The 17,664-nt window shown below is 48.6% G+C and overlaps 1 protein-coding gene across 11 annotated transcripts in view; it reads right to left on the reverse strand.

The window, feature by feature from the left end:
• ABL1 (ABL proto-oncogene 1, non-receptor tyrosine kinase) overlaps positions 1-17,664 on the reverse strand; it is a 75,813-nt gene that overhangs the window by 12,042 nt on the left and 46,107 nt on the right. For all 11 annotated transcript variants that reach the window (XM_035555380.2, XM_035555390.2, XM_035555381.2 and 8 more), the window contains 5 exons: positions 11,907-12,080; positions 10,872-11,167; positions 4,713-4,985; positions 734-818; positions 193-370 (listed from right to left, as the gene is read on the reverse strand). In XM_035555380.2, coding sequence (XP_035411273.1) covers positions 193-370; positions 734-818; positions 4,713-4,985; positions 10,872-11,167; positions 11,907-12,080 — 1,006 coding nt within the window. The remainder of the gene's footprint in view (positions 1-192; positions 371-733; positions 819-4,712; positions 4,986-10,871; positions 11,168-11,906; positions 12,081-17,664) is intronic.

Consider the following 17,664-nt stretch of genomic DNA (forward strand, 5'->3'; position numbering starts at 1 on the left):
GAAAAAAAGCACAGAGAAAAACAATTAGAAGACCATCCTACAGACAGGTCAATGCACTGGATGAGAATGCAGCACAACAGTGTCTTAAATGTAGGACGTGGACTGCATCCGAAGTCAATGCTGGGATAACCTGAAAATAAATCAAGGGGTGTTTTGTGCTTGAGACTCCAGGGTGCTCAGTGTCCTTCCTACCTGTGAATGAAGTTTTTCTTCTCCAGGTACTCCATGGCTGAGGAGATCTGAGTCGCCATGTACAGCAGCACCACCGCATTCACCTCCTGCCGGTTACACTCACGCAGATAATCCAGCAGGTTCCCGTACGTCATGAACTCCGTGATGATGTAGAAAGGAGGTTCCCGTGTGCACACCCCTAAGGACCAAGACAAAGTTTGGTTTGAACGCCTGAGAATATCAGTGCATCTTTGCATTTTGTCTTCTAAGGCAATTTACACCTCTAACGGGGAAATACAGGGCTCGCAGAGAGACTGAGCTGCACTTGGAACTGGTTAATAGAGGGGTTTAATTTCCTGCTTCAGGCTCTGGCAAGTTAAAATGTTAGGGAGACAAGATCATTAAAAATCATGTATTACTGGTACAAATTGTGGATTTTGCCAGACAATAAGCGTCTGTATTTAAAGCCTTGGTATGGTAAGCAGCTTATCTGCTCCTTAACATCCCTATCACTGCACAAGGGTTTAAGTTCAAATCCCCCTGCTTGGTATTTATCACTTACCTAATAATTGCACCAAGTTCGGATGCTTGATCTCCTTCATTACTGCGGCTTCTTTCAAGAACTCTTCCACCTCCATGGTATCTTCCTGCAGAACAATAGCAAAGCTTTGGCAAGGACAGCGTGTGCAAAGGAGGAACAGTTTTTTTGTATGCGGACACAAAACGAACAGCAAAGTGACAACATAAGCCACAGTTTTTTCAAGGTAATTTTTCCCTGTAGCCACATCACAATGCCAGGGAGTTGGGAACATTTTTTTTTTTTTGTAGGATTTTTTAAAATACATTTTTATCATTCATATTGTAGTATTGGAACAGAGCTTTTTAGAGCAAGAAAATCCATATCCCTTTTGTGAAGGGCCTCTCACAGGACCAAGCAGGAGCTCAAAAGGAAAAAGCTAAAAATGTTTGTTCCTAACAGAAAATAAAACCCAATGAAATAAACAGTACAGAAAGGAAAGAAACACGAGTGAAAATAAAAGGAAGGCTACGCCGCAATCGAAGGCTTGAGCAACCGCTGAAATGCAAGCCCCCGATTCCACTGGGTCTGAGCAAGAAATGCCCACCCTCAGACAGGGCAGCGTGGCCGACGGCAGCGACTCCTTGACTGAAAGCCCGAGGTTTCACAGATTTCATCCCTGGTATTTAGAATCTGACCCGTGACGTAACCGTTCTGGGCAGATGTGTCACTACCTATTTGCTGAGCGCCATGAAGTTGCTTGGCACAACAGCAAACCAGGGAAGATCCGATCTGGCTCAGAAGGCCCATATTCTGAAGCAAATATGCCCCAAATGGCCGGAAGGTCATTTCAAAGTGGTGCAAAAATACAGATCTATTCCTAAAGCAATGTTTCTTTCTATATCCATATTTTTTCTTCCGTTGGTGGATTAACGTTGACAGCCTACATGGACGAAGTGTTTTAAGGATGGATTGGAGAGGATTTACTGCTGCTGGTGAGAATGATAACAGTGGGCTGCTGCTCTAAGACCCAGGCAGCGCTCTGCTCTGCAGTTAGCTACGAGAACCTTTTTCGAGCAGTTTCATTCCATCATTTGCTATTCGTCGCCAATTAACTTGACTGGCAGCTGTGTTTTTGTGAACATGCTCTGTCAAAACTAATAGCCCAAAGGGCCTTGTGAACAGAACTTTAACCCGTTTTCTTTGGCAAAGGAAACGGGGTTAACAATCCAGGTTGCCAAGCGAACCTAAACACGCACTTATCTTTTGTGTGCTACTGGGAAAGGTGGTTCCTCGGCACGGCTGCTCGATGGTTTTCAGTCCTTCACCTCTCAGTGACCAAATTAATCGGGAGGATGCACAGAGAGAATTACCGTAACTGCGATCTCTCTGAAAATCTGATCTCATGCAAAGAGCAGAATTTTACCAGTTTCCATCTTCCCTTCAAATACAAGGGTTCCAGCAATACGATATGTTCCTAGCAAAGTACAGGACCGTGCCTCAGCCCTGACTTACACAAACCTCATTAAGGGACACCTGGCCTGCATGTTGCCCGATTTAAATCACAAGCTTCTCTGCTGGGGAAAACAAAGAAAAAAAAAAAAAGACAGCCTTTGAAGGCAGCCTTAATGGACGCGGGGTAGACGTGTGCAGGAAGAAATGTGCTGAGGCGGCCAGCTCACAACAGTTCAGCCATTTAATGGCCCTCACAGGGCAACGAGTTTGGGTCACGGCCCCAGCAGGCTGCATCCAGCCCGGAGATGATGCTGGGGCGGGTCACGAAGCTCCATCCCCAGTCGCCGCGGCCCCTTTCTTTCCTTATCAGGTGCAAAACCCCAAGAACAGAGCACAGCCGTGTGACGGTAACACCCCCATCAGAAGCGCTGCTGCCTCCCGCCCAGCACACCGAGTTCCTAATGAAATATTTAAATGGGAAACATCCGAGCACCGCCACGCTGCCTAGCGCTTCCCGGTTACGTGCAACCAAAAACCGGGGTGCTGCTTTTATCGTCTCCTTGGGTGAGCCAGCCTTCTGTGCTGGCTGTGAGCTCCGCTCAGACATGACAGAAAAGCGAACAACAAATGGGGCTTCCTGAGCCCTGCTAGTCAAAAGGAAGCTGGGAGGGATTTTTTTTTTCCTTTTAGCTTTCCCTCCCCTTTATCTTTCTTATGCAGATACACGGGGTAGATGGGGAGGGAACAAGAACCACGTAAAGTTTTGAAAAATATTCTCTCACATGAAGATAAAGTGAGTCGTTTGAGCGTTTGTGAAGAAGCTGCTGAAGGCTTGTTTTCCCATGTAGAACCAGAACATAAATGCGATTTTAAAATATTTCCCAAAACTTTGAAGAAAGCTATAATCCCACCTGTCAGGTAGCAGACTGATGGATTTAAGGACGGTTGGATTATAAATTTGCTTTTAAGGATGGTTTTAGTGTGCATAATTGCAGACTGAAGTGTTTCTCAACTCTCTTTTTGGTTATTCTTGCATTCCCCAGTGGAACATGCTGCTCCATATTACATTATGAACCACTTTTAGTCATGTTTCATTAAATATTTATTTGATCTATTTGAAACAGCCATGGTCTGTATTAAGGTTTCTCGTTATGCACAGAGATTCGATGGCATCGCACAAAATGTGCCTCTGTTGATGGGTTTTAGAGAGAAGACGAAGGAATGCAACAATTAGAATTGGGCACAAACGAGAGACCTGAAGACATCAGGCATCCTCACACCACGGAAGGAGATGTTGCAGCAAAGTTAGCATTTCAGGACACAATTTCCCTCTCCTTTTCAAGATACGGATGTTTTGTTCAAGCCGGTCACATCGCAGCTCCACCTGCATCATGGTGCTCCCGAGCAAGCCCTGCGGTCGGTCCCAGTGCGTTGGCCCGAGCACCGGTAACACTAGGTGTCACTCGCTGCCTGTGCAAGCAGGCACTGAACTCTTCTCCACTGGGGAGCAGCAAAAGGAATCTCCAGAGTACAAAAAAGGCCAAAATGAAAATACTTTCTGCAGCCATAGCAACCCAGAAATACCGAGGTAGCCACCGTTCAGACAGTCAGGGAAAAATATTTTCCCCAAATCAAGGAAACTTTCTTCCCCTGACACTACCGCATCTATGCAGGTCTCTCCACTTCAAAATTTCCATTGCAAAAACAAAAAACAAAAAGAAACAAACAAACAGCCTTCTTCTGTTTGTTTCTGCAAGCTCAAGCCACATCCCAATGCGAGGAGAGAGAACATGGTGTCAAGTTAACATAAACTCTTATTAAGCAATCGAATGCAATGTGTGTAGATGGTGCCAGGAGATCTCAAGACACATTTATAAACATAAATGAATTAAGCAATGACCTTATGAACTCGGAGCATTATTTGCATTTCAAGAGGCAAGGAAACCAAGACTCAGAAATCAGGGAGCAGAGCCAGAAACAGAACTGATTACCCAGTTCCCCACTAAAGCCTCTTACGAATTTTAATATACTTGAGCTTGGATACACTTTTTCCCCCTCCCGTATCTTTTGATAATAAACAGCTGTGAACAATTGCTTAAGACTGCTAGGTACACAGGGAGCTTGTCTTTGCGAAAGACGCCACATAAGACAAACAACCAAAACGTTAAGATCCTCCTTGAAACGCAGCCCTTGAATTTTCTGTTGCCTGAGTCACGATCCGCAATTTTCCTTAATGCCCCAGCTTGTCTTTGTGCGTTCACCTGCGAGCAGCACACCTTTGCCACCCCCTGAATGCAAGAGGTATCACAGCGGTTATTTACTTTTCTGAGGTTTCATCTGCTCTGAAGCAAAAATTGCGCTGTTAACATCCTGTTTAGTTATGTGTGTTTCAAGTGCCACATAAAACCGTCATCAATTCAGGTTCTCTGTTATTCCAGGCCTACGCACAGAAATTAAGGGCTATCACCAACCCAAACTGTCAAGTGGGGCTGAGGGAAGGCAGCCAGCCTGAACTCGGCTCCTGCTGAAAGGAGAGGAACGTCGGAATGTTGAGAGATGCGAGTCCTACCTTTAGGGTCTTCACAGCCACTGTAAGGCTGTACTTCTTCCAGACTCCTTCGTACACCTCTCCGTACTGCCCGCCACCAAGCTTGTGCTTCATAGTGATGTCAGTTCGCTCTATCTCCCACTTGTCGTAGTTCGGGGACACCCCGTAAATAGTGGGCTTATTGCGTTTGGGCGCTGGGTAGTGTAAAGTGGTGATGAGCCCATCTGCTACCGTCGAATGATGATGGACCAACTCCGCCAACGTGTTGAAGCGGCTCTCTGAAGAGACATACAGCTAGGGACCAAGGAGAAAGAGAAAAGCTCATTCACATCATGCACACTGGAGCATTCGTATGCAGAAACTACATTTAAAACCGCGAAACCAAAGTGTTGCATGGCTTCCAGTCACACTGCAGTGCCACGAGCTCCACTTGCTCTTTAACTAGCTCGCAGAAGCTCAGAGCTGAGAAAGATCAACACTTGCAGAAGTGCATGGATCCACCAGCAAATACATGCACTTTGCTGAAACTGAATGGAAGGAATAACCGCAAACGGCATTCGATTGGCATGCTGCTGCTTGAAATGTCTGCTTTCAAAAGGCTGGTCAGTACAGATTGTGGGATGTTTTCTGAACCGTCGGGTTCTCTACCTCAGCGTCCGGATCACATTATTCCTGTCTGAGTTATGACATTTCACCTTCCTGAATTCTCCTTGAAGTTTCATTAACAAACTGGTAGCTTCCCTGGTTTTGGGCTAAGGTCTGCATAGTGTTCTGCATTCAGCTGGACAGCTGGTCTGTTCCGTCCTTGTGATGGGCACAGATCAATAACACCGAAGTAAAATCATTACCACTGAGTGCGGACCTACTGTGAGGCATGGCTGCCTGCATTTGTTACCGCTTTAACATTTATAGAGAGGATCCATTTTGAGCCTAAAAGCCTGCTAAAGGTAGAAAAGTGACACCTATAAACACAGCTCTGTATTTCCTATTTCATACTCAAGTCCAAACTTCTGCTACACAAAGTGACAAAAGCTAGAAGAGTAATAATAACCATAATAATAAAGTGATGCTGCAACACCTGAAGGAGAGGGAGAAACCTTCTGCCTCGCTGGATGTGCACCGAACAGCTCAGTCTGTGCACGTGTGGTGGCCATCTGTCTGGAATTTTGGGAAGCCGACAGGGCCGCCAGTCAGCCCCAAATCCCAGACTTGGGGCCAAACTCTGCTTCTTCCACCTAGACAGAACTCTTGGACGGAAAAAGAAATTTCTGGAGCTTCACAGATGTGTTAAGTGAACGTGTCCAACAGAAAAGGAAGATGTATTTATAGAGAAAAAATGTTTGCAGAGAGGAGGAAAAGAGCCTTTGATCTGGAGATTGGCAATTTCTGTACAGATGCTCCTCCTTTGCAGGCATCTGTTTACTACAGAAAACCCAAAATGAGAACGAGAGGCATTGGAGAACACCAAATGTTCCAAAGGAAACAAGAGCACTGGCCCTACGAATACAAAAAGGTGAGTGAAAAGAGCAGCTGTATCATCCAAGGAAGTCGGAGTGACACGGAAGAGGCCCTCTCCCCCTCGGCATCCTGCTGGCCCAAATTCCTGCTTCAGTTTCTGAGAACGAGGCAAAGGCTTCAGTGCAGATGGTGACCATCCTGTGAGAGCTGGCAGGAATGCTCAGCTATGTATGTCATGGACTTACTTGAAAGAGCTACAGCAAAGTAAAAATGCTCAGCTCGGGCACACAACGTTACCCAAAAAGGGCTACACAGCAGTGCACAGCCCCACAAATTGGTCACTGACTACTGCGAGGTGCAGGGTGGCTGCTGGCTCTCAAGCTTTGCTCTTTGCAGCAGAGCAACACCCTCTGTAAGGCTTCTGGGACATGAACGTTACCCACAAAAGGCAGCTAGCTGAGAAGCCTCCCTTCCCACTGCTGAGGAATCACATCCCCTGGTTAAAACAGCATTGCCTCTGAGGGCAACAGCACCCGGGCTCTGGAGAACAGGAGAAGATGCAGAGTGGCCAACCCTTCTGTAAGCCACGTGAACAGAACAACTCCTTGAACACTTACTCTGGTGACAGCACATTTACTGTTGGACGTGCATGGGCATGAGTGGAGGGATTTATACGCTGGGCTGGAGGCAGCTTCTTTCCTTTCGCTACGTTTGCTGAGAGTGAAACTCCTACAGAAACCTGTATCTCAAGGGAAGAGAGACATCCTCCTGGGGAGCAGTGCGCAGTCCTTACCAAAAGGAGTCAAATATTGTTTTGGTGAAGTAACTGGACCAGGTCTCATTCCAACACTACGATTAAAAAAACACCACTCATGATCAGAGGTGAAATCACCTTAAAAACAGATGTTCTGAGAACAGAAGAGCGGCACCTTCAGAGAGGTTTTTAGAGTTGCATGTCAAGAAGCAAACAGTTCTTCAGACCACCACGGAATAGCCAGCGTAACCACAACTGGAAACAAACCGCGGCTGTTTGGGAACAACTTGCAGTACTAGCAGTGCTACTGGCAGTTCACGTTACACTGAGGACTACAGTATAAAAGTATGCACGTGTAAAACTATGCTGAACTCTTGGACTGCTTGGAAGCATCAGGGAAGTGTAGAGAAGGAAGCTGTCCCTAATTTTATGATGGCTTGCATCCCATGATCTCAAAATCTCGTGGAATTTAGAAATATCCCTATTTTGTGTGACAGATATGAACTTGCTACAGATTGAGAAGGAAGTTAAATGAACGGCCAAAGGTTTCACAAGAAACCCACAGCAGGTTGGGGAAGGGAGCTCAGGATGCCAGGACAAGGCTCCATGCTTGAACACACAGGAAGGCTGCTACCTACATGAAAAAGCACACCCAGCCACCCACCAAGCGTGTTCGTTCTGTGGAAGCAGCTTTTCTACCCTCTCTGTGATTAAATCTTAGCACTGACACCTCAAGTCCTTTCTCCCTACCGGCACTCCTGGAAATCAGAGTTAGGCTGTGTTCAAATCTCCATCTGGAATGTGAAGCACGTATCACAAGACGAGGCAACAAGGAGCAGCTATGAAGGGCACGCTGCCGGTGCCACGCAGCGAGCTTCGCTGCGCCCTCCCTCCTCCAGCGACCTCGCTCACCAAGCCTTAGCTCAAGATGCTTACTGGATCATTTTCCCCACGTAAACGGTCCGGTGCTGCTCACTGTACTCATAAAGCGGGGACAGACTCAGCAGTTCTGCAGCGCGGGAGGTTACGCAGGGGCTCATGCAATTTGCATCCTGGCTGGCACTTATTATTTGGTCAATTTTCGTGCATCTTCAGTCAAACTAACAGCCGTGCTGTTCCAAGGTGCTCCAGGCTGCTCAGCTTTGTACAAATTAGTTGTTTATCCACAGCTTCTACCATCAGACCATGTCTCCTGACTGGTGGTAAGGGTGTTGTTAAACTGACCCATGCAACACATCCTTAACCTGAAGGCAGGTTGCCAGGTCTGCCATCAGCAGACAATACTAAAAGCCCTCACAAAAAATCCACGAAGATCCATGAGAAGGGAATGAATCTGCATCCTGTTAAGCCACTGGAAGCTCCAAGAGACTCAGTCAAGACATGTCCTGTGTCCCTCATGCTGAGCATAGCAGGATTTGAAGAACTGGCTGGACAGCGCTGTTTATTCAGTTTGGTTACTCAACAGGAGGCTTTGCCTCAAGTACCATCAAGGCAGGAAAACCCAAGGCCTCTGTTCCACGGAAGTGGTTTACCAGATTACTAGCTGCGCTGTGCCAGCCAAATCCAAAAAGGTCATTTTGAATGTCTTCCTAAAAAAAACATTAAAAGGTGGTCCGGAAGAATATGACCCATTAAAGTGGGAAATAAAAGAAATCCCCTGATGAATTACTTGTTTAAAGTTACCAAACCCCAGAGCTTTAATATGAACGGTGCTAAAATTAAGATATATGCATCTCCAATCTCTTCCTACTTCTTTCACTTTCCCTACAGGCTGGAGGAGGTTGTGTGATGCACGACCCCCCTCCGCGCCAAGCAGCAGCTGCTCCTCTTCTTTCTGTAAAACCTCTTTGCGCCGATCGTGCGCTGTTCTCGCAGTCACAGGATATCACCCACCAAGGCCGTTCACCCTCGATGTCTGCGAGTGCTGCAGTGAATTCCTCAGAAGGCTGACTACTGACCCGGCGGGCTGGGGAAGCCCCAGGTGCCCGGGGAGCTGGAGGTAAGAGCTGCCCTTCGGCAGAGCCGTGCTTGGCTGCGAAATGGGTAACGGAGCACGGCCCCGGCAGCTCAGAGCAGGGATGCTGTGCAGCAGCCTCCGTTTCACAAGGGGAAAGCAGGGACATTAGCATTCTCTCCTACTTCTTTACTTCTTCACTCTCTTGCTTCTAAGCTTCAGCAGCTTGGGACATGGCACTGGAAGAGCATGGCATGCCCTGGCTCAGCTCCGGGTGGAGGTGGACAGCAGAGGCAGGCATCTGGCAGCACGCTCCTGATGAGCTGTCGCACTTTGCTTCGTTAACACAAATGGAAATCGATGCGATTTAACAAGCTGAATTGCAGCGCTGAGGCTTGGGGATGGTGAACGGCCCCTTCCGTGCGGACGGCAGGGCCAGAGGGAGCACCGCGGCCACCTCTTCGCTCAGCCCCGCAGGCACAGCTCTCATGCTGACCTGCACTTTTCGTCGAAAACACTAATTCAAGCAACTCTGTGGAAAATGAACAGTTAACCTGGCTATTACAGACCTGAGCAGATTATTGTAGCTCTGCAGAACTGTTCTGGGGGATAAAAACAGCTCTGCGGGGATGAAAGCCTTCATATGCCAAACCCTTTTACAGCGAAAAAGGAGAACGTGCTACAGCACCAGGGACACACGGTTATTTACACCAAAAGGAGGAGGCCGCGGTTCAAAGTGTTCGCTTGTGAACACTGCTCATCTGCCAGCACCAATGTGAATCAAAGGGCTATCAAGCACAGAGACAGGAGGAGGAATGATATTCCAGACTGCCATGTACTCCTCGGAGTACGCAGCCTGTCAGCATTTCTCAGGGCTGATGTGACCACAGAGTGTGTCTGCACAGAACGAAAAAAGAACTCAAGCACTGTAACAAAGAAATCCATTGCCTTAAATAATATCACAATTGTCTCCATTACAGTCCGTTTGCTAAAGCAGGCCAAAAGCATTCCATTACTTAATAAAATTTGTTTATCTTATTAAAGGTTTTAGAGTGACGAGTCTGATAAATAGCAAACACGATATACTTAGTTCCCTATGTTTTTATATTACAGATTCTGCTGTATGAAGAATACAGCTCTCACAGGACAAAGGAAAATTGGCTATAGCAAGACAATACTATACTCTTTTTTTTATTTTTTTTAAAAGTACTTTAATGGCACAGAATCTGTCAACTACTAGATGCTGGCAAGAAGAGCATCAGCAGCCATGCTCCAGACCCACACTGCAACTTCTGCAGAGGATCTAAAGTGACGCTGCTTAAAATAGATTCATTAAAAACAAAATTTTCCGAAATCCAATGCCAGCAGAAATGTTTCCATGAAATTCAAATGAAAAGCTGTGGAAAGCTACACTTCTGTTAACATTTCTCTGCAGCATCCATCAAGCAAGGCATTGCAACACTGCTGTAGTACACAAAGATACAGGGAAAAAAAAAAGACAACACTAGAAAGGGGGCCCAAACAACAATGAAAGTGCCTACCCGTTTTCAATAATCACCTTGAAGTGCTGTAGAGAAATCAAAATAGTAGTTTAAAATAATGCAGAATAGTTCAAAAGGTATTCTGTCCCTAATATTTACAGGACTATCAGCAACAGACTGTTCTGATTTGGCAGTCCAAGAGGTTATCTTCAGAACACACGCAATGAAAATCCTCTGTTAGAATACCTTACTGACAAGATTTGTTGCATCCAGCTCTGATGTAAGCTCTAGTGTCTCCTACCTTAGTGTTTCGCTACTGAGCTGCACTATACCTCACCAGCTGGCTAAAGGAATAAGCTTGTTCTGTCACAGCCTTGTTGGAATGTCACAGTTTATTGTAACGACGGATGCTGAACATTGCGATCTGGGCTCGGAACTGCACAGCTCAATTGCTGCTACTTGACCTTGTGCATTCAGCGGACAGAGTACACCAGCAAGGCTTTCGTTAACAGTGTGGACAGCCTGCAGCCTACCTTTCCGTCGGATGCAGTGTTTATTCTGTAGTGGTACACCCTTCCTTCGTATCGCAGGGAAATAGATCTCTGTCCTGGACTGCTCTCGCTCTCCCGCACGAGGAAGCTGCCGTTGATGCCGCTGCTCAGAAGGTACTCGGCAGCGTTACGCGACACCGGTCCATGATACCAGGAGTGTTTCTCCAAACTATTCACTGGGGTGATGTAGTTGCTGGGCACCCAGCCTTGTCCATTCTTCGTTTGAGCCTCACACCATTCGCCATTGTGATTGTAGCCCAGGACGCGGAGCTTTTCACCTTAGGACAAGAGAATATATCTAAACATGGCAAACCTGGGAGCGGAGTAAAGGGTGGGTTCTTTCTACCCTATGGATCATTAAATAATCTCCCGTAAGAATAGGTATCTGACCGAGCAGGGACCACATGCGTTGCTTTAAGCCTGAGTGGACCACAGAAGCCAAATAAGGTGACACGAATGCTTCAAGAGTTTGTTAAATTCCCGTGCAGTTCCATAGCAGTTCTGATACTGCTTGAGCTGAGAGAAGGTTCCAACAAATTTTATTTGAACTGAGTTGACTACAACAGGGACGGATAAACAGTAAAAAATCATTTTGATTAGCAAAGTAAATAGATGCAACTTGGAGTTGCATAAGGAACAGAAGGACTGAGCAAGAAAACACCACCTGTATAAGGTCATTTTTCTAAGAAAGCCTGCATTTTGGAAAACCAGCAGAGAAAACAGCAGAGGCAAGCCTCTAGGGTCAGCTTAGTTTGATTTCTCAGCTCAAAATCTTGCTCCTAACGGAGACCTTAGCTTTGACAAACAGTCTTGGCCAACGCAAAAACCTTCAGCTAGTTTTTAACCTTTTAAAAGGTTATGACTTCAAGAAATATTTGTATTTGTTTAAAAAGAATTCCCACAGTTAAAAAGAAATAAATTCCATAGTGTTTAGTGTGTAACTCAGTTGCTCCCCAGCGGCTTTTCATCCCATGTCTTCTCACATGCTCCCGATACCGTTCTGCCCAGTTGCCTTACCTTTAGTTATGCTGAGAGTGTTGTCCCCACTCGCCACAAAATCGTACAGTGCAACAAAGAGGTGGGGGTCATTTTCACTGGGGCAGGACAGGAGGTTCTCCTTGGAGTTCCAGCGGGCGGCTTCACTCAGGCCCTGGGGCTCAAAATCTGACACTACCGGCCTCTGAAGGGCTTCTGGAGAGCGGGGAGAGAGAGAGGGAGAGAGAGAGAGGAAAAAGAGGTTCATTTCTGCTGATAAAAGCCAGCTGGTTAACCCCAGCACTGTGATTTTTCTCATTTTCTTGACATGTGTGCTCCTCATGTGGCAGAGGACAAAGGCGGACAGTGCCACATACACAGAGCATCCTCGCCAGCGAGCTGCGGGGCCCCCGCAGCCCTTCCCGAAGGCTCAAGCTCCCTGCTGGTTGGGGAAAGCCCCTCTCCTCCCGCCAGGAAATGCTGCTCACGTAGGCTGCCTGCTGCTCTGTAAGTCCCTTGGCTCCTGCCCAGCTGCTGCAACGGGGAGATTTGAAAACAAAAGCAAAGACCTTTAAAAGGTAAATCCCTTAATTATCCCATAAATGAAATCACCAGAACTTGAAGCACCTAGAGCCAGGCAGGAGGAGATTGTGAAGACGTGGGATGTACAGAGTTAGGTACATACTTCTGTCGTTTATAGTGTTTTAAATCATTTCTCATCTTGCTTGAGTAAAGGCTGGCCCTTTTTTCAGCCTCCCTCCCTCCTGCATGCTGCTCCCCAAAGCAGCGCACGGCGAGAGCGCACGCTGCACTTTGTACGTTTTTAGGAGGCTTGAGATGCCTCAAGAAAAACACAGTCCCCAAAACTGAGTTTCGCAGGTGAGTAAAAACCAAATCGACAAAGCTTTTTGCACTCCGTGGCATGCTAAGTGTACTACTCAGTAAATATTAGCCAAGTTCAAGTACATTGGGGAATTACCAGGATGCCACCAGGAGTTTGGGGCAGCAACGGCCCCGCGTGCCGCCCCACTAAAGCGGTGCCTGTGCTGAAACAAGCCCAGGGTAACAAAGTATGCAAACCTCATTTATTTTTGTAAGGGGTTGCCCTCCATCTGGAGGATAGCTCTGCCTTCATGCTTTTAGCACTAACGAGCGAGGAGCTGCAATGTAGACGCCATCACAGCAATTCATCCCTGTAACAGCTTGGTTGGTCTGCAAAGCGGGCATTAACCAGCGAGGAACTGCCACAAGCAGCACCAGAAAACCTTTGGCAGTCAAGTGTGGGCTGGGACAGGCCCAAATAACAATGGGGAAATGCTATATAAGAACGCTATACGTATAGTAATAATAAAAGAACTCCAAACAATAACAAATCTGGTTATTTTCTGAGCTTTGGTGGTAAAAGTGCCAGTGTTCCCCCACAGACAGCCTGGCGTCCTCACCGTGGTGGTCGGGTCGCTGCTGGTAAAAGGCCCCCGGGCGCTTCCCGACGAACACGAGTGCTGTGTGTTCTTTGGAAAAGGTGAGACCACGTAAGTGGGCAGTCAGGAAAAACCCAAGCGCACACCACACTGCTGGGCCTGTTTTCCTGGCCAAACCATATCAGCAGGGAGATATATTTTTATAGTGAATCAGAGAAGCCAAGCAATACCGCTTCCTAGACGATTCCGGTGGTCATACCACAGTCAGAAAAGGCGGTGGCGTGGTCGGGTTTTTATTTTGAAAGCACCTCTACACTCTTCCTCCTCCCGTTTCCTGCAGGAGAGTACACTTCGGCACTCCGGGTTTGCTTCGAGAGGGACAGTGAGAAAAGAAACAGAAAATCTACTTCCTGAAAAAATGGACCTATAATCATTTTACCACGAAAGCGCTTTGATCCTGCCAAGCCCATTAAGCTCCCCTATCGAGCACAGGGCACTGCAATGACCGGAGATACTCGGGGGAGAGTCACATCGGCAGCAAACCCCTGGAGCAGACGGGCAGCGAGGGGCTGCAAGCGGAGCGGCGACGCTGCGATGCTCCGGCCCCGCGTATGTGCAGGGCGGCCGTAACCTCTGGGAGGAAGGAAAACGCCTCCCCCACTGGGGCCTGATTCAACAGGAAGGCAGGAAATCCAAGGCGGGCGCCCCTCCAGCTGCAGCGCGATGATCGCAGCCCGGCGAGGGACGGCTCATGCGCGGGAGGGGAGCGGTGCTGGGGCTGGCGCTCCGCGGATGCCAAGGTGCACGCGCTCCGGGTCAGACCCTGTGACAAGGCTGAGAACACCCGCAAGCAGCCACACGGAAGTCCAGAAAGGCTGGTTTGGCTCCATGGCGCTCCTACAACCACCGATTCGGTGATAAGTGTCTGCAGACCCAACGGCTGGCAAGAGCAAGGCTGTGAAATAAACGGAGGAGAATTTGCGACGCTGGGAAACCAAGCGAGGGCCCCAGCGAACACGCAGGGCGCTATGCAGCCGGGCTCCGGGACCTGACCACATGCTTAGGGTTTGCACCCCCAAAAGGCAGTAGCCCAAAGCCACAGGAGGTGGCGGGGAAGGTGGTGATGTTATTAAAGGACAACAAGAAAGGTAGGATGGGGCCCCAAGTCAGCACGGAGAAGGGCGTAGATGAAGAGAGCGGAGCTGTGGGGACGTGAGCGCAGCAGAAGCTCAATGGACCATGACAGAACACTCTTCTAAAGGTCTGGGCCCCAAGAGGAGGCGATTAACAGGTCCAGGACACAAAACCACGAGGCAGGAGAACCAGACAGCAGATGTCCATCTGGGTGCCGTGTACGGCCGGCTGTCAGCAGCGTTCATCCCTCTTAGAGAGTTTCCCAAGGAAATCTGCCCAGACGCTGCAGCCCTTCAGAGCAGGACTCAGATGTTCCTGTCCAAACATACTGGGGGTCATTTTCAACACACTCCTGCTTCTTCACCTCCTACCACTGTCCTCAACCGTAATTTCACAGCGCTGCCAAGCCCTTCGAAGGGCCGGATTCCTCCCAGTGAGTCAGCCCGGCCGCTGGGCCCGTGGGACGGTGTCTTGGCTCAGGGACGGGGTGAGGAGCGAGCCTTAACTCCTTCGCTTATCACCGTGACTCCTTCCCCGCATCCACCTGCCCTTCTGCTGCTCCCTGCACAGCTCTCGCTTCTTGCTTTGATCACCCCGTGCTCAGGGTGGCACCCGGAGGAGTCCCAGAGGCAGCGCTGTAACTCAGATCTCCGCTAGCACCACCTAAACGACACACAGTTATCAGAGCAGACTTTGAAATGAGACAAGGAGAGCTCTTACTTTGAGGCACTGGCTGTGCGAATGCCTTCATTTCCCCCTGAATTAAGTTTGCAGCAGGCGGTATTTATGTTTGTACGCTGAAAGGTTTCCTAAGTGCAACTATCTCCTGCTAATCACTGTTTATGCGAAGTCATGAATCACTGCTAGGGCGTAAGAAGCCCTCAGATGTGAACAATTCTGGTCGACACCACTGCAAGCAGATTTCCTGAAAAATTTAAGCGAAGGGTTGGAAGAGAGGCAAAAGCACTGAACTACAAGCAGCTCCTCCGCAGCTGACTGCGGGGCAGTCCCGAGGGAGGGAAGAGACCTCCTGTCTCCCTACAAAGCAAACATCCTGTGGGCTTACAAACTGCGCTGGCATTTTTTCCACAAGGTTTCCAGAGCGAGGGAGCGCAGAACACACTCAGCGATCTCTCCGGAGGTACAGCACGTGCCGTCTCGAGCTTTCCCTCTCCCTGCGTTCCCCCTGCCCTCCTTGTCCCTGGAAGGAAGGACGATGAACTGAGCAGAGCTGTGCAGATTTCGTACACCCGGCGTCCCCGGCCCTGCGCACGCGTGGTGGAGGAGCTGCCTCCGTCCCGGTGATTTCCTCAGCGGCCGCTGGCAGCTCCTCCGTGCCTGATGGGATACGGATTTACAAAAAGCTCTGCAAAGCAGATCCCTCCAAAAAAAAAAAAAAGGAAGGTTTTGTGCTGGATTTCAGACCCGTCCCCTCCAGGGAGGTCACGCTCAGCCTGTCCCGCACCCGCTCCCTACCCCAGGCTCACGCTGGAGCTTGGTATTGCAAAGGGCTCCTGCTCTGCTGCCCAGGCACAAAGAGCCCCTCGCTGTCAACTGCAGTGTTTTATCTTGTCTAATATTATTCTGTCATCTTGCCTTTTTTTTTTTTTTTTTTTTGAAAGTTCACTCTTATATGATCCTGCAGGTTCCACTGGAGTTTGTTTGCTGAGTATATTCCATTTATAACCCCTCAGTGACAGGGTAAATACCGTCTTTCTCCAGCTAATCGTGGTTGCAGATGTATAAAGGGGAACAGTGGATCTGGCAGAAATTTAGGTTTTATTCCCAAATCTGCTACTAAGCTGCTGCCCAACCTGAGGTTGTAATGTCTGGGAGAGGAAGAGCAAAGAGTAGCTAGATCCACCTGAATTTCAAACAACGCTTGCATACTTCTGAAAACTTTACTTTTCTTTTTTTTGGTTTGGTTTCCTTGCTTACCGAGCAGAAGTAGTGAGGTTTGCCCATTTTGGAGCCCTGGGGAGAGAAAACACCAAGGAAGAATCAGGGAGATTTATTTCCCCATTTCACTAAGCAGCTCCAGAGCATTAGGGGAAGATGAACGTGTCCATGGATGATCAGTTTTAGGTCTGAAGACAGCTCTGGTTCCTCATATGAAATGATAATACTTCCCTCACCAGGACCCATGGGAAATGGTAACAAGCACCATCAGCCACATTTTTAATAAGGATGGGACAGGCAAGAACCACTGGAGCAAGCCATTACAGAACCAGAAACATATTTAAAAGCAAGAACTCTACTGAGTGATGGCAGATGAGAGGCCAAGAGGGGAAAACAGCCGAGGAAGAGAGGAAACAAGCAGCAGGCTCTCCCTGGCAGGCAGCAGCACCTACTGCACGCACTCGTGCCTCCCAGCAGACTGACCGCGGGGCCGAATGCTGCTCCCAGCTGCTCCAGGAGCAGGATGAGTCCCTGGTGCCGCGGAGACCAGAACCTGGCCAGTACGTGCCCAAGTGTGTCAAAAGAAGCTCTCTGGGAACGGGCAACGGCCACGGGCTGCTGCTCCTCCCCGGGCTCGTCTGCTCTAAGTGTAACAAGACACGCTGAGAACAGAAGGCATATAGGCAGTGTGACAGCTGGCAGGGCAGAAATGGTTGCAGTTGGAAAACAAAGGGCTCGACTAGTGTCCCCAGAACGGTTTTCAGCTGCACAGAGAATGCTGACAGGTTTTAAACAAGGTTTCTGCTTTTCAGTGGTAGAGCGAGCCCAAAAAGGCAGCGAGACTATTTCAGCCCCTATTTGGGACATGGCCACGTTCTGTTTGCAGATCAGATTGGCAGCAGAACTTGCTGTGCCTCTTCCCTTCCACTCTTTACCCTTTCTTGGTGTGAAGTGAGGGAGGAATTATTCAGTCTGGCAAAGGCGAAAAGGAGGAAGCAGATGACAGAAGTTCAGATCTCTCACATTTAAAAATAATATTTACTAGCGCCGATAGAAGTGAGAGCAAAAAATGGCCAGCTCAAACAGCAACGTGGAATCTCAGCGATCACGTAACTGCTTCGAAAAGGGTTTCTGCTGGAGTTCAGGCAATCCTCAAGGCCTCGGGGCAGCCCGGGAGTGACGCACGGCACAGCCTCCCAGCGGGCAGGCGAGCCCGGCTGTGCACGGCGAGCGCCCTGCGACGGGACGTGGCCCCGGCCTCCACGGAGGGGGCTTCACAACCCATCAGTCCTCCTTCCCGCAGAGAGGAGGGTGTAAAAGCCTTTCAGAAGAGGACCACCACGAAA

The sequence above is a fragment of the Cygnus atratus genome, chromosome 19, assembly GCF_013377495.2.
Source record: "Cygnus atratus isolate AKBS03 ecotype Queensland, Australia chromosome 19, CAtr_DNAZoo_HiC_assembly, whole genome shotgun sequence".
Classification (NCBI taxonomy): Eukaryota; Metazoa; Chordata; class Aves; order Anseriformes; family Anatidae; genus Cygnus; species Cygnus atratus.